The 15,552-nt window shown below is 40.2% G+C and overlaps 1 protein-coding gene across 1 annotated transcript in view; it reads right to left on the reverse strand.

The window, feature by feature from the left end:
- Positions 1 to 8,996: 8,996 nt before the first annotated feature.
- LOC117485788 (collagen alpha-1(XVIII) chain-like) overlaps positions 8,997 to 15,552 on the reverse strand; it is a 51,220-nt gene continuing 44,664 nt past the window's right edge. The window contains 13 exon segments of the mRNA XM_034134489.1: positions 8,997 to 10,363; positions 10,535 to 10,650; positions 10,968 to 11,165; positions 12,134 to 12,451; positions 12,548 to 12,580; positions 12,734 to 12,862; positions 13,030 to 13,094; positions 13,272 to 13,422; positions 14,272 to 14,403; positions 14,491 to 14,525; positions 14,649 to 14,702; positions 15,064 to 15,094; positions 15,282 to 15,350. Coding sequence (XP_033990380.1) covers positions 10,150 to 10,363; positions 10,535 to 10,650; positions 10,968 to 11,165; positions 12,134 to 12,451; positions 12,548 to 12,580; positions 12,734 to 12,862; positions 13,030 to 13,094; positions 13,272 to 13,422; positions 14,272 to 14,403; positions 14,491 to 14,525; positions 14,649 to 14,702; positions 15,064 to 15,094; positions 15,282 to 15,350 — 1,545 coding nt within the window. The 3' untranslated portion in view covers positions 8,997 to 10,149.

The following is a 15,552-nucleotide window of genomic DNA, read 5'->3' on the forward strand; positions in this document are numbered from 1 at the left end:
AGGACCAAAGATCTGACAACTGTGGCTTCTAGCTTCCGCCCCCCCGACGTAATTAAGTCCCACAATATCTGGTTGTCACCTTGTTGTATCATTACCGTAGCTGGATCATTTCACTGTACTTAGTTATTACTTAGCACCCACTAAATATAGCTTTCCTCAGGCAGCCAGTGTGATAGCACTTTCACAGCAAAGCCAGCTGCGAGTTATTACATCCCAACCTCCAACCCCCCACCCACTCTACCCTCACTCAGTCAAGAAGGCTTAAATGGATAATACGCCACTCAGTAAGTTGTGTTTTCCCCTGAAGATTTACCAAGGACATTGAGGAATTGGACAGGAGTTATGATGCTAGTTTATTTTTCCCTGAGCCCCACTACACCCCCCCAGTCAATTAATATAAGCCTCGCAGCTCTCGTGAGGCTGCTCTGCGGGTGGAGACGCTTAAGAGGCAGATTTGATTAAATCGGGTGAGAAGTGACTGTATTTACTGATTATTTTTAGGGAATGCTTGCTTTTTATTACGGGGTGGGCGCATAGATAAACTCAGCTGCGCTTGATTCTTAAATGACATGCCACTAAAGATGATGCCTTCAGGCTCCAAATATTTGATACCAACTTCGACGTGATTTTATTGAAATGTCAATCTTGAAAGAAACTGACCCCAGCAAAGTTTGTCAGTGTTCATTGTCCTCTGTGTTAGAGTACAGGCCTGTTTACATATCCAGGAACTTAAAGAGTTAACCAATATTTACAGTGCTAAAAAGCAAGCTAATACACAAGTTAGCCTACATGTCAATGATGATATTTTCTGTACTGAATACAGATATATAATATGATAAATATTGCATAATATCAGGGTTTTGTCTAAACCGGGTAACAGGAGAGTTGCACCCTCTTACTTTTGGTGTGCGCCCTTATACCAAAATGCCGATTTTTTTCTCGTAACATTTTAAAGTGATGCCAGAAAACAATATTTATGTTTGTCAAAAACTGTATAATTACAAAAGAAATATGAAAATCGTGTCAAATGGACTGCCAGATGGCATAGACAGCTTTGTTTTTATGGAGCTCTGACGTCGCGTTGTTATTTACGTCCGCGGCGCCATCTTGTATACGGGCGCCATGTTCCTCGCGAGAATTGATATATCCTATAGACAAGATCAGCGCCACAGTCTTGCACTCATACTATAGTTTTCTATAAAAAACTCTGTAATACTATCAATAAACTGAGCATAGAAGACACTAAACTAACAATAAACGTAACCTTAGCTCTATGAAGGGGATCTATGGTAAAGGAGTTGTCTTCTGACATAAGGTGCATTGCCTTGAATGATTGCTAATGCGATGTTTGTGTGTTATATATCTTACACATCATCTCTGTGAGGAAATTGATATATGAATTGTAAGCTTATCTGTGTTGGCCATGATTGATATTGGCTGCTGGGTATTGAAACTCACATTTTACGTAATCTGTTTGAATCGATTACTAATGTTGATCATCAGTATTTGGTTGGCTTTGGTGATCCTCTGACTTTAACCCAAATGCCACCAGAAGGTTGAGAATGTAGTTAATTTAGCACATGTTCTGCCAACCTGAGGATAATTGTTGTGGAATTGAGTACAGAGATCTTTCCCACTGGAAGAATCTTTCTGACCTTTGTGATGCACTGCTTTTTACAACATGTTCTTATCCAAATGTGAGTGAGCTATCTCAATATCTTGGTGAATTGGAACAAAACAACATTGTACAGATATTCATTGTTTCCAGAGGATAATTTATATTGACATTTGTGGTACCCTGTAATTTTTCTTATATCGCATAAAGAAGTTGGACATTCATTGTAAAATTTCTCAACAACTATTGGATGGATTGCTATTACATTTGTGTCAGACATTCATGCCCTCACAGGATGAAATATAATGCCTTTTGTTATACTTTGAATTTTAATCTAGCACCATCAGGTCAACACTACTTTGTGTTTAGTGCTAGCAACCTCAGCGCTCTGGCATGAGTGTTTTGAACTTCCTCTGTAACAGAAAAATGCTTATTCTGTAGTATATTCTGGAATCTGTTCTGGGCTATTTAAAAAATGTTACGCAAACGTGTGCCCAAGTTACATTTTGAGACCATACTTTCCTTATGTTAACAGAACCACTTTTTAGAGATGGCAACCCCAGATTTACAAGGTTTCTTTTTTGTACTCCATATCTTATGTCTACCATACTCTATTTTAGTCATTTGGATTTGTTAAAAACAGCACAAGGCTGTGCAGCTGTTATATCTCAGTCCTGTTAAAGCGCACATTCACAACATTATGCGTTTTCTACAGTACTATTGTGCATGTGCTTTAAGACCAAACATTGAATTAATGCAGAAATAATCTTTGCTTTTCCTTGCCACCTGCCTTAGATCCCTTTACAGAACATATTACAACATGAACAAATCATAAAATTAACATGGTGTAGTGCACTTTAAACATACACTATAAGATCCATGTCCATATTGTGGACATGATGGAGATGTTCTTTGGTACACACTCCACATGTAGATCCCATCCCAGAGAGTTGCAGTCCCCAGATGGCTCGCAGTCACCACACCACCAATGATGCTAAATAGCATGGAGGTGGAGGCCTCTGAAGCTCACTAATTAACACATTATATGTTGTGTGTTTGCCAGCTGGTCTTCTGGCGAACTCGTGGTAAAAAGACACCAGGAAGCCAAGAAATTGTCCCACACAAATTTCCATGCTAAACTAGAGCTCATCAGTCCTTCTCATGCTTCATTTAATCTACTGTATGAATGAAACACAAACAATCAATGAGGGAGATACGTGGGATTTTGATATGCCTCTAATATGAATGAGAAGCAGAACACATTGGCCCCAATGCACTCTCTGATTCCATTCGCTATTGTCTGACAGTGATTTGGCTTTTGATCAGTTTCCAATCACCTTGTATACTGTACTTGTGAAACTCTTCAGGTGTACATCGTCTTCTCTCATCTCCATGCTCCCATCTTAACTTGTTAATGTACAGTAACAATGACCGGTGCATGAAAAGGGTGGTCTTGACCCGTATATCTGAACCAAAGAAATATAGCCCCTTACCCCCAGAGGATGTTTGTCAGATTCTTTTTTTTCTGACATTGCCATTGTGTTACCAAATTGGGTGACAATGAATTAACAGTAGGCTAGTGTTAGGAACAGGAACTCAAGATGCTCTCTTTTTACTGTGTAAGGCTCGGCAAACGATGATAGTGGGGAGATAAATAAGGGTTGTGAGCAGCCGTTCCTTAAAATGTGCTTCATACTTTTTTTTTTTTAAGTCAGCATGTTACCTGTTTTGACCCCCTGAAAGAACCAACATCCAAAAGGCATAAGAAGCGTAATTGATAAGCGCAACCACAATGATTAAAATCAAACGATACCAAACCTTAACAGGCATTTATTTAAAGGTCCCATGTCATGCTTTTCCGGTTATTACCCGTCCCCTTGTGTGTTATGAAGGTTTTTATGCATGTAAACAGTCTGCAGAGTCAAAAACCCTCAAAATACACCCTGTAGCGAGTAAAACTCTAACACAGAAAATACCTCCCCAAAACGCCTCGTTGTAATTTCTCATTTTCCATTGTTTACTTCCTGGGTATCGCTACGTAGGGATGACATGACGTGTTTCATTGTGGTGATAGTGAGGGTAGTCAATCGTTTTGTTGACAAGACAGTAGTGACGGCCATCTTGGTGATGTGTGTTGTTCTGTGAGACCAGAGATGTAGTTCATTGAGCGTTTCACACAAACAAATGTGTTACTTCACAGTTTTACGACACATCTTTTTTTTTTGACATGCAAAATTATCTTTTAAATTGACAAACATCATATGTGTAATTCGTGGCACAATTCAAACGGGATCGAAAGATAATCTTTCTCTCTCCATTGACTTCAATACATAATTTTTCCGAAATAAGGTCCCATGGAGGTCCACCGGAAGGGGAGGGACTTCACCACTCTATAAGCTCAGAGCGAGCCGAAAAAAGCACTGTTAGACATGGGCGGAGCCTCTCTGGTGGTTGACTAATCAGAACAGAGTGCCCGAGCTGACCAATCGGAGCACACTGGGCTCACAGGGAGGGGGGGCAAGAGCTCCAACGAGCCGTTTAGGACAGAGTGAATACCGGTGAATACACATACTTTACAGAGATGCTGTATGCAAAACCAATGTGAGTTTGGAAAATTGCACAGTATAAATCTATTTTAGTATACCTCAACAATGGAATTATGATCAGTGGAAATGGCCATGACATGGGCCCTTTAAGAAAACCCCTCAATACCACACCTTTGTATACTTGACATAGAGCTGTCTTTGCTGCTGCCCCTTTTTGTCCTGCTTTATTAACACTGTGATCAAAGTTATTATTCAATCACAGGAAAAATAAGGTAGTGTCCACTATAACCACATGCAGTAAGACACTCTCTTTGAGTGGGCACACTGTATCATCTTAAATTACCTACTAAATTAGGCCAATTCTGAATAATTCAAATTAATCTTCTCAATCAAATATTATCTTAAAACGCCTCCTTACTTTTAAGAAGAGATCACCAGTCATGAGCTATCGCCAATGACTGGTGACCTAATTTGGTCTTCTTTTAAATTCCACTTTGCATGTAGACCTACACCAAATGTATCTGTATTTCTACAGTTTAGGACTGTTGTAACAGTGTCTAAATAAGTTAATAATGCAGCCATTTGAAGAAGGCACGAATGTAGATTAAAGAGCAACTTGCAAGTTAGAGACTGAAGTAAAAAGATATGATTCTACACTGTATTGAAGTAAACATGTATTATTTTTAATTGTATTTTAGTGAACAAGTATTGTTTGAACTGTTTTAAGTAATCACAACTGTTTTAGGTAATCACAACGGTTTTGGGTAATCACATATATAGAAATGATATTCTCACTTTCAACTCACTGACCCAGAGATCCTGTTCCACACACACACCGCTCCTTTTCACCCCCACACACAGATGTTCTTTTTAAGGTCGTTAAAGACATCATTATATTTGTGCACAAAGGTTTAATTGTATGAGAAAGAATAATTTATGTGAAAAACTCCCATGGGAAAGTAAGGGAGTGAATACCGGGGCAGAGATAAAGATTGACATTTGACCTTGTGAAACTTTGGAATCTCACGTTCTGGTCGGAACTCTGATTCGCTGTATTGAACCCGACCAGGAGTGAATCCAACCAGTAAAAACACCTGGGGGATGTGAGCAGCTCATACAGCTCCTCCTCACGGACTCTCTAATTCGCTTTGGAGTAAAAGGGGAAGGGAAAAGTCAACACATCTCCGCCCCAAAATATGAGTATGAATGCTGTTGTTTTTGTATGTAAAAATGCTTCTGGTTTGCTGAAGGCTGGTCTAGAGACGTGTAAACCGCATCCCAAACCTGAAGTCTGTACTTCTCGTTTCTTGAAGGCATGGTCTGTCTACCTGCAAACCGCATCACAAGCCTGAAGTCCGGAGTACTCTGTATAACTTGTATATGTGTTTGGTTTCCTACCAGTAAACTCAGATGATTGTTATAACTTTTGATTCCGGTGTTTTCAATTCCTTTCTTTATTTAATAGAGATTTCAGCCTCATCCAACGAACGGCGCGTAGCAGAGGTGGCTATCAGCCACCACAATAGGTGTTCTGCTCCAACAAGACCCCAGTGAATAAATGTGTAGGAACATGATGTATACACTAGATTTTCAAAGAAATATACATAAATATACACTACAGTGACATCTGGCGTCGTTTTTGTAAGACATTTTTACTTCCGCATTAAAAAAAAAACACCCGCGTGTGACGTCACATGGGGGAGAGCGGCCGGTCTAACGTATTAATAAACATGGATCACAATGCTAGTTTTGACACAGAAGAGGTTGAAAATGTATATTCGTATGCATATGACGGACCACAACCTTATAATTATGAGCCTGCTAGGCGTCCAGGAGCAGCCAAGGATTAGAAGAAATAACGGCCATCAGAGAGAAATTGAGCTGTGGTGTGAGGAGAATCAGTGGAGAACAGGGAAGCTGTCTTGGTGAGCGTTAGCTACAGTTAATGTTAGCTAACAACATCACAACATTGTAAAGTTAGCTATCATATATCCAACACAGTCTCACGGCATTTCGTGTTATAGTCACAAAATTAATCTATTGATTCGTGTTCACCAACACGATTTCGCCATTTTTTTCCTGTCACACAGAACGATTTTAAAAGCAATGTAAATAATAACAAATTAGAAGGAAAAAGACATTTAAAAAAATACAGATTTCAGTATTCTGACACAGAACGATTTTAGAAGCAATGTATTTATATTGGTAGTATGTTTCGTGCCTGCACCAAATAATAACAAATTAGAAGGAAAAAAAGATGACATAAAATACAGATTTCAGTATTCTGAGGCTCTGAGCCCCATTTCTTTTCCTCACTGACGGCAAAAAAACTCAGACATTATACAATTTAAAATAAAAGGGATAGGGTTAGGCTTAGGGTAAGATATTGAGTAAGAACATGTTTTTATGAACCACACAGCTTCTGGTCTTCCAAGACCCGACCGGACAAAAAGACGTGTTGCAGGCACGAAACATACTACCAATAGAAATACATTGCATTTAAAATCGTTCTGTGTGACATGAAAAAAAGGTGAAAATCGTGTTGGTGAACACGAATCAATAGATTAAATTAATTTCGTGACTAATAACACGAAATGCCGTGAGACTGGGTTGCATATATCAGGCTATAACTAAAGTAGTATTGATAATATAGTAACGTTACTGGCAGGACTGTTGATACTGATCCATAACAGAAACTAATGCGCAAGTATCAGCCGTATCTCACGTTACCTAACCTAACCTACTACGGCGGATTGGGCAGAGAAGGAGTCAGAGAAAGTTGCTCCCCCATGTGACGTAATATGATGCGTTTGACGTATGACGTAAAAAAAAACGGCTCATTTCCCCTCTGAATTCCATAGGCGGAGTTTGACATTTGCGCTTGGGGGCGCAAACCTTTTTTACTGACGTCAGTACACAGTCCCAACTATTGCGTGGGGTGCTACGGATACAGTAGCAATAAAGCCAGCGTTCACCGCACTGAGTATGACTTTTCCACATACGAACACAACTCGTCCTGTCATGCACGCCTCATGCCCGCCGTACACACACACACTCATATGGAAGGGGCGGTCTCTCCCCCCAACAACAGTGCATTACATAACTGTAAAGCTTATCATAACTGTGCACATCTTATACTTATTTGATAACTACTATATCCCTTGGTTACTTGAACATGCTACAATATTATTAACCAGTGTCCTACTTAGTGCAGCAGTAGACGCCTTAAACGTCCCAGAAATTGGATGTTTTAAAAATTGCTGCATATCCATTACTGCTAATTATTGTAATACAATAGCTGAATCACTTGTATGCAAAACAAAAAGCGAGGGAACTTGCGTCCTTAACCTCATACGTCACACACACACATGCGACTGCTCAAAAATGAAATTATTTCAAACAAAACATGATATTATTCAGATTTGTATTGTAACAATCATTTTATTACATCTATTAAAATATTGATATACGAAATATTTGTATTGGAAATGTTTTAGACGTAGTAATGCTGTAACATATTTCAGCCACTAGGGGGGGCAATGCCCTATGAATCCGCCTATGCTGAATTCCTGCCCTTATGTCAACTTTTTTAATTGTAATTTTCAGGCAAGGTTAAGCATAAATCTAGTTAAAAAAAAAAACCTGCAAGTTGCTCTTTAAAGTTAATTTATATAACAAATACATGTATTCTTTGTTTTGTATTTCAAATGTATAAAGATTGGAACATAACCTATAAACTGGGTGCTTCCTGGACTCTTGGTTGTTTGTTATAGCCTGTTGCCATGTATGTAAAAGACTAGTTCTGGTTTTGCCATGAAATTCCAAAGGTTATGGCGTTTACTCGTGCAACCGAGTCACATGCCCCATTTCTGTTCCCCTGGGAGTAGCTAATGCAGCAGAGAGCCTTGGGTGGATAACGTTGGGCGTCATCCGTACTCTTTGGGCTTATCAAGCTGGTAAATTAGCTAGCTTGCCGTTAGCCATTTTCTTTCTCCGCTATCAATAAAAAGTAACCAATGCAGATCAATTTAGACTAGCCATGTCGCAGCTTGCTGGCCAACCCTATCTTGCTAGCTGGCTTACCTTAGCTTGCTCGCTGGCTAATGTTGTGCTAGCAAATGACTATTAGGGGATATCTTACCTAGCTAGTCTGTGAAATGGCTTTACAAGCTGATGTCAAGAAAATAATCTGAAACTACAAAGAAAATCTGTAAAACTAAAGATAGACAAAAGTGATGAAAAGCAGAGAATGTTAACTAAGCTAAGGTTAGCCTGTGAACAGCTTTAAGAGGTGTCAGAAAAGTGACCATTGCTTCCTAAGGATAGCTAAAAATGTATTTGTAAAGGGCAAGCTAGTTGGTATCATGGAACCGATGTTCCATAATGTTTTTTAGGAACATTATAGATGGTAACGTCATTCTGATTATAATTAGTTCACATTATTGCTTAAGCTATTGCCCAGAATGGTTTCTTGTGGAGTATGAGCATGTGTTTGATTGGAGCGTCAGGGTGCTGACTGCACTTCATTTAAAAGCCACAGATGTCATTAATAATAGCAAGGGTTTTCTGAAGATTCCACACATTGCCTTTTAACTGTGATGGTTAGTAGATGATGAATGACCAGGATATATTGAGCGCCTGTCATTGCCACTGGAGTCACTGATTTGTAGTAGAGTCAATGCCACCAGCAGCATCTCATTGAGGGGGACATAAAGCTGCCGGTCAGGGCTGCAGGGTGAAGCGTATCAAGGCCGCAGGCACAGATCCTCCTGAGATGGAGCCGTTTGGTGTTTACAGAATTTAAGACACTGTACAGACATTTACAGGACATCAAATTATTGTTGTAGTTGAAAAAGACTTTTATTCAGTGCCTGGGAGAAACAGTACAGCACAATTTGTTATAAAAAAAATGATATCCACAGGTTCATCAAGACATCAGGAGCTCTACGGCCAGGTTAGTGTCTGAAATGCATACAAGGCTAAAACCTCTCCTTAACGGACATTTTTTCTGTCCCTACAACCCAGGACAGCAATCACTCCAGATAGATTAGCAGCAAACTAATCATTTCCAGCTTACTCACTAGTCGCTTTTAATGAAGTGGTAAAAGGAAAATAATTTCAGATTCAAAAGGCTCAATTTCAGCTAGACGGAATCTAGCCCTCTGGATGTGGGATTATTCATTACATTAGTGTCCATGTCCAACAAGGTCATTTAAATGTGGTGTGAAGGGAAAGCAACTGAATGCACCCGAGCAAAAAACACAACATTTGCATATGTGTGGAATACAAAGGATGGTTCCCATATGAACTTGTTTTGCAAAGCAGTCCTTGTTGTTTAATAAGGCACAGTTTCTGTTGAGGAGCTCTTTTGAAAGTAATTCAATGTTCTGTTCTGCGTATAATATAAAAGAGGGTATTTAGCTTCTTTTTTTTTTTTTTTCAAATCATTTTTTTTCCTTACATAACTTCATTTAAAAATAAATATCTATTATCTTCTTTAAAATAGTCTTTAAAAGTTTGCTGTTCCCCATCATAACCCACAATTCTAAAATGAAATTGGAGAAAATATGGAAATGGTCAATACCTAAAATAAAAAATAACAGGATGGATATAGCATTTTTATAAACAGCTCAAAGGTAAAACAATGATAACGTTAAAAAACAAAAAAAAAATCACAAACAACAAACATGTAATATACAGAATTTGAAAAAAAAATGGATACAATTTGAGAAGCTTCTCCGCTCTCGTTTCGCCCCTTGGAGAAAATATGTGCCAAAGTCCCAGAGAAAAAGGCCCAACACCCCCCTGTTCGACCCATCTCTTTGGCGTTTGTGGAGGGGAGGAGCAGGCGAAGCGTCTCTGCCAGGCAAAGAGCCACAGGGCCAGTTCATTGGACGCCACATGTTCACCAGGCGTGTTCTCGGGGAATTAAATCTGTGTTTAACTAGGGCCCAGAACAAAGAAAATAAAAGGGGGTATGGACGGGATTTATTTTTTGGAGTGTGTTGTGAAGGCGTTCTCGATGCAGAGGACGATGTAGGATCCGGAGCAGCTGCTGGAGCTCTGCTGCAGGAGCTGTCCGCTCTGTAGTGACGACGCCAGGCCAGACACGGCGTGGTCGCCCGTCCGCCATGTTTCACAGTAGTGGTCTGTTTGCCGGTGGCCTTTGTTGTTTGATCCATGCCAGACCATTTTCTCTGGCCTAAAGATAAGCAAAAACAAGCACTTAGGTCAAAATGTTCAATATACAGTATGAGTCCAAATATAGATAACCAACAAAGTTGAAACAAAGACTACTGCTAAAAACAGCTACATGATGGAGCTCAGGATGCTGTATTGAATTCATGTTAAACTAAATGAACAAACAACTTACCATGCGCTGTCTCTGAGAGTGTCTCTACCATCGAAGGAATAGATCGGTACATTCTCCCTCATTTTGTTTGTGTTGTCACCAAACATTGACTCCCAACTGTCGAACAACACTTGGTCCTGCGAGGAAGAGAATATAATGCCTTAAATTGTATTTCTCCTCTATGAATTCTTATTCATAAAGCAGCAAGATTCATAGAATATCCTTAATTTTTGTCCATAAGCTTACAGAATTCAAATAATGATTTTCATGGGACTATTTATTTAAAAAAAGTTGTAAGTCAACACAGGGATAGGGTCTACGTGATTTACATTTTGAAACTGTCTATCAGTGGGGTTCAGCCGTTGTTGACACCCTATGTTGTGTGAGCAGAACAATGCCACTTTCTGATTGGCCCTTAAGCAATATTACCACTCCTCCGGCAGTAGAATCTCACCTTGAGGTTGACGATGGAGAAGTTGTCGCGGTCGGCCCTGCGGACGATGGTGTACAGGTCCTGGAGCTTAGAGGACAGGAAGGCTCTGAAGGTTCCCTTCAGGCCCACAGCGCGGGCCTGCTGGAAGCACAGGAAGTCGGCTCCACGTATCCCTCGCATGTTGCCAGTTTGAGGGGCATTCAAGGCGATGATATGAAGCTGAGGAGGAAGACACAGGGTTCTGGTAAAACAGCTGCCTCTGGATGAACTAATCTTGTTACACATTGGTATAGGGTCAGTTATTTTAAATATATTTTTTGGGCCAGAGTGCTTTTTTTTACAAGATGCAGTGCTAAAATGGGGAGACAAAGGGATTGACATTGCCTAATACTTTCACAGTGCTATCATTGCAGCAGAGACCACTGAGCTATCCGGCACCCAGTAGTGATTTCTTTTTAAAATTCAAATGTTCTTAAAGAGTTTCACTGTCCAACAATGTGTGACCCCTACTCGATCTAAAGTAAGAATAGAACTATACCGCTTATAAGACTGTTGATACAGATGAATGCAGATGAATGCAGCAACAGGAATGTTGAAGATATATTTAAAGTCATTTAGAATCATTGTCCCTATTAGGTCATTTTAAAGTATCAACCTAAAACTTTCATTAGCTTGATTGCCATCAGTATTCTTTCATATATTGATTTTCAGTAAACATCAATACTGAATATGAGCAACAAATAATCCAAATTAGGCTCCCCACCCATCCCTTTCCTCTGTCTATTTCTACATAGCTATTTAAGGAAATAGCATACTCTTTCCAAAACACATTTGCCTAATAAAATGTATCCGATATGAACCCAGGACAAAAGAAGCAGTAATTGGATGTGAGAGGAGAGAAAACAAAGCAGCCGTTCAAAGGTCAATGACAACAGAAGAGGAAACGGATGCTGCTTCTCTGTCATATTACCTTTTTGTGGGGATTTTATTCTCTTCTTTAAATATGGCTTTTTTTCAACCAATTAAAACCTCCATGTCAAATATCTATTCTACATTATTACTTATTAACTGAACGTTTTTTAGGGTGACGGCTTACACTTATTTATCCTGCATTAAACGAACGTGATACTTCCATTATTAACTCATTGACATTTGTGTTGGTGGTCTCCTGATGGCGCTGTACTCACTCCTGATGCTGAGGGCTCCACGGGGACGGCAGGCTGCGGGATCGGGGGGCTGGGTCTCCTTGGAGTTACAGAGTGTCTGTTGTCAGTCTGGTGGGGGACGAACCGTCCGTCTGTGTGACCTGTCTGTCTCGGGTCTGGGAATCTGGGATCATACTGTGGGGGGTATCGGGGCTTCACAGGTGGCTGTGGTGGGGGCTCAATGGGTTGTATGACTGGACCCCCATGGGAGTAATGGCCCGCTCCGTTGTTCTGGGACTGATCCTGGGTGTTGGGGTACACGATCACAGGGGGGGGCTGGACCTCTGCCACCTCGTTCTCCTTTGAATGAAAATGAGAGGTATTAGTTACGAAATGAAATATAAGAAAAAGTGGTGGAGAAAGAAAAAACAAATACGTTTATTTTATTTCTCTTACCAGATCTCTGAAGAAAGGGTTGTAATCTCCAAGCTTATGGGGGAAAATAACTGATCATCAGATTCTGACATCTCACCTCACAAAGAATAAATCACCTGATCTGAATTGTAATACATGAAGGTACTGTATATCGTCTCTCTATTAGTACTTTTACATAAACACATAAATTAAAGAAGATGACCGTACTATGACTTGGCGCAGTCCATCGCGTACTCTCAGATAGAGGTCTGCTTTGTCGAGGATGTAGATGAGGCTGCCCTCGGACTGGCGTCTGGCGGTAGCTACCATTGTTTCATATGACCTCAGCACAGTAACCTGTGGAAGACAAATAAACAGAAAGTGCTCATCAGCCTGGAACATTTGATCAGGTACATGTATTTAAGACATAGTATGATCAATTGCAACCAACTGTTTGAATTCACTTATTACCAACGCCAGCCCAACAATATGGGCTGATACTAAAATGCAGTGAAGACACTTACCCCAGAGGAGAGGGTCTGACTTCCTGGTTGGCCAGGAGGACCGGGAGGTCCAGGAATACTGACGGCTTTAAAAGAAAACACATTGTTAATGATTTGGCGAATGAACAGCTTAAGTGGAGAAGGTCTCCAGGAGACAACAACAACAGTGACATTAGCATGAGGTCACCTCCTAAATAGTTGTACCATATTAGTGAGTGGTTTAGAAATATTCAGGATATTTAAAGATAGAACAATCCGCTTACGGTTATTGGGCCTGTATGTTTCGGGAAGTGCGGGAGGTCCTGGAGGTCCAGGGGGTCCTGGAACACCTGGACGCCCATCGTAACCAATCCCTGGGGTTCCTGGTGGCCCCTGGGGTCCAGGAGGTCCCATTACAGAGTCTCCCTTTGGACCCTAACATGAAAGAGAAAAATCCTAATTATTGGAATGCATTTTTATTTATTTGTCTCATTTAGGTCATTTCAAACAACTTTTGTTGATGTGTAATAACTGGAGTAACTGCTTAGTGTACGTGTCAATCAACAACGATAGTTTAGATGTTTTGAAATAGGGTACCAACATTAAATGTTACACCCCCAGTTTGGAGAAACAGACAGGAGCTAAGCAATGTACTGCGATGGATGCAAAAATGATTTCGAAATCTGGAAGAAAAGCCAACCCATTGATACCAGTTTAAGTGTATGCTAAATTAAAAATATGTTCACCCCCTTTCCCTTTATATGGGGAACTACAGCCATTGTTATACTCTCAATAGAAACTACCAAACTCTGATCAATTGAGAAAAATGTATAATATTAGGGGTCTACCACTAATTTAATTAGTTAACTTGTATTTGTGTTACTGTGTGACTTTGGTGAATCTGACCTAATGCTTTAAAACATTGATCACAATCCAACTAACCAATCGATGCAGCGTTAAACCAGCAACTCACTGGTCTACCCCTGATAGATGCACAGCTTTAGAATCCCGTTGGAAAGGGCTGTCTGACTGTAAGAAGTGACATGTTTTTAATATAGCGTGAACTCTTTTTACGTGACTAAGACCTGTTTGGTTGCTGTCCCCGGCAGCAGTACATTTCTCTGCTTCCTGACTTGGTTCCTTTTGGTTTTTCCAAAACTGGGAACGTGCCTACTGGTAGGTAATTCACTGACCATGTACAAGTACCTCATACAACCCCAACTCAAAACACCCAAACTCTCCCTTTAATAACCTGTTAATATACGACAGACTCTCTGAACTCACCTCTAGACCCGGTTTACCAGGTGGCCCCGGTTGTCCTTGTACTCCTCCAAAACGTTGGTCATAATATCCTCCACTCTGCTCTCCCTTGTCTCCCTTCACACCCACGTCTCCACGCTCACCCTTCAGCTCATTCTGTGGGAAAAATATTTACATTATGAAGTACAGTATATCCATCATACTAATAAATCTGACAAGTGCTATAGCGACAAGCTAGTTTACCTTGAATGCGTAAATATCAAAGTTAGGGGCTGTTCCTAGAGAAAGAAACAGATGTGCTTTAGTTATTAAGTACTCATAATTAACTTCAACATGGTCTTGCAGTGCGGTGATAAAGTTCAATGGTACAGTATGTTTAATTTATTCCAATAAGGATTTACCTGGGATTCCCGGCAGTCCATGGTCACCTTGCTCTCCTTTGTCTCCTTTAGTTGCTAGAACAAAATATAATTTTTTAACAATGGTGAGTAAGACACAATATCCCACAGGTGTATCTACCATTCAAAACTGGAAGCACCCTGTGTTCTAAATTTCATCAAATCATCCTTCAAATCTAGTCCGACTTGACGGCTTAATCTCCTGACAATGGAGTGTATATCCCCTTCAGGCTGAGGCAGCTGGATCAAACTGAAACTAAGATAGAAGTGTTTATCTCTGCAGACACTTTAAACCCTCTCTAAATCTCTCTTCCTTGACTGGCACTTTTACTTAACTTCTCCATTCTGATCCCCCTCTATCTTACAGTATTACGTATTGGTGCTTAATAAAACAAACGGTGTGTGTTGGAGGTCATACCTGGGTAATTCCTTGAAGTGTCGTCATAGCGCTATGAACAGAACAAATATTAAGATTAAGGACAGAAGGAAAAGTTTCACCATCATGGCTTAAACAACGGAACAAAAGCACCAGATAATGACTGAATATGGAAATACAGAAACTGTTCCACATTACATGAAAGACTAACTGGAACATATCGATGTCCATGGTTCAGGTGTTGGTGCGTGTCTACTTACATTGAAGCGATCAAAGGTTGGTCCGGGGGGTCCAGGTGGTCCGGGGTTTCCTGGTTGGCCAGGCACTCCCTATGATACAAAGAAATCCTTACTGTCTGGTGTGTTGATACTGAATGTTAAACATTAATACTTATTTAATTTCATGGCATTCTTTCAGAAATACACTGACAGATCTAAGAAATGTACAGTTTGGATTAAGATTACGGAAGCTTTCTCCATGAATGTAAATCAACATGACTTCTCCCACTGGCACAAGGTTAGCTGAACAGCG

This window comes from Trematomus bernacchii, unplaced genomic scaffold (assembly GCF_902827165.1).
Source record: "Trematomus bernacchii unplaced genomic scaffold, fTreBer1.1, whole genome shotgun sequence".
NCBI classification, from domain to species: domain Eukaryota; kingdom Metazoa; phylum Chordata; class Actinopteri; order Perciformes; family Nototheniidae; genus Trematomus; species Trematomus bernacchii.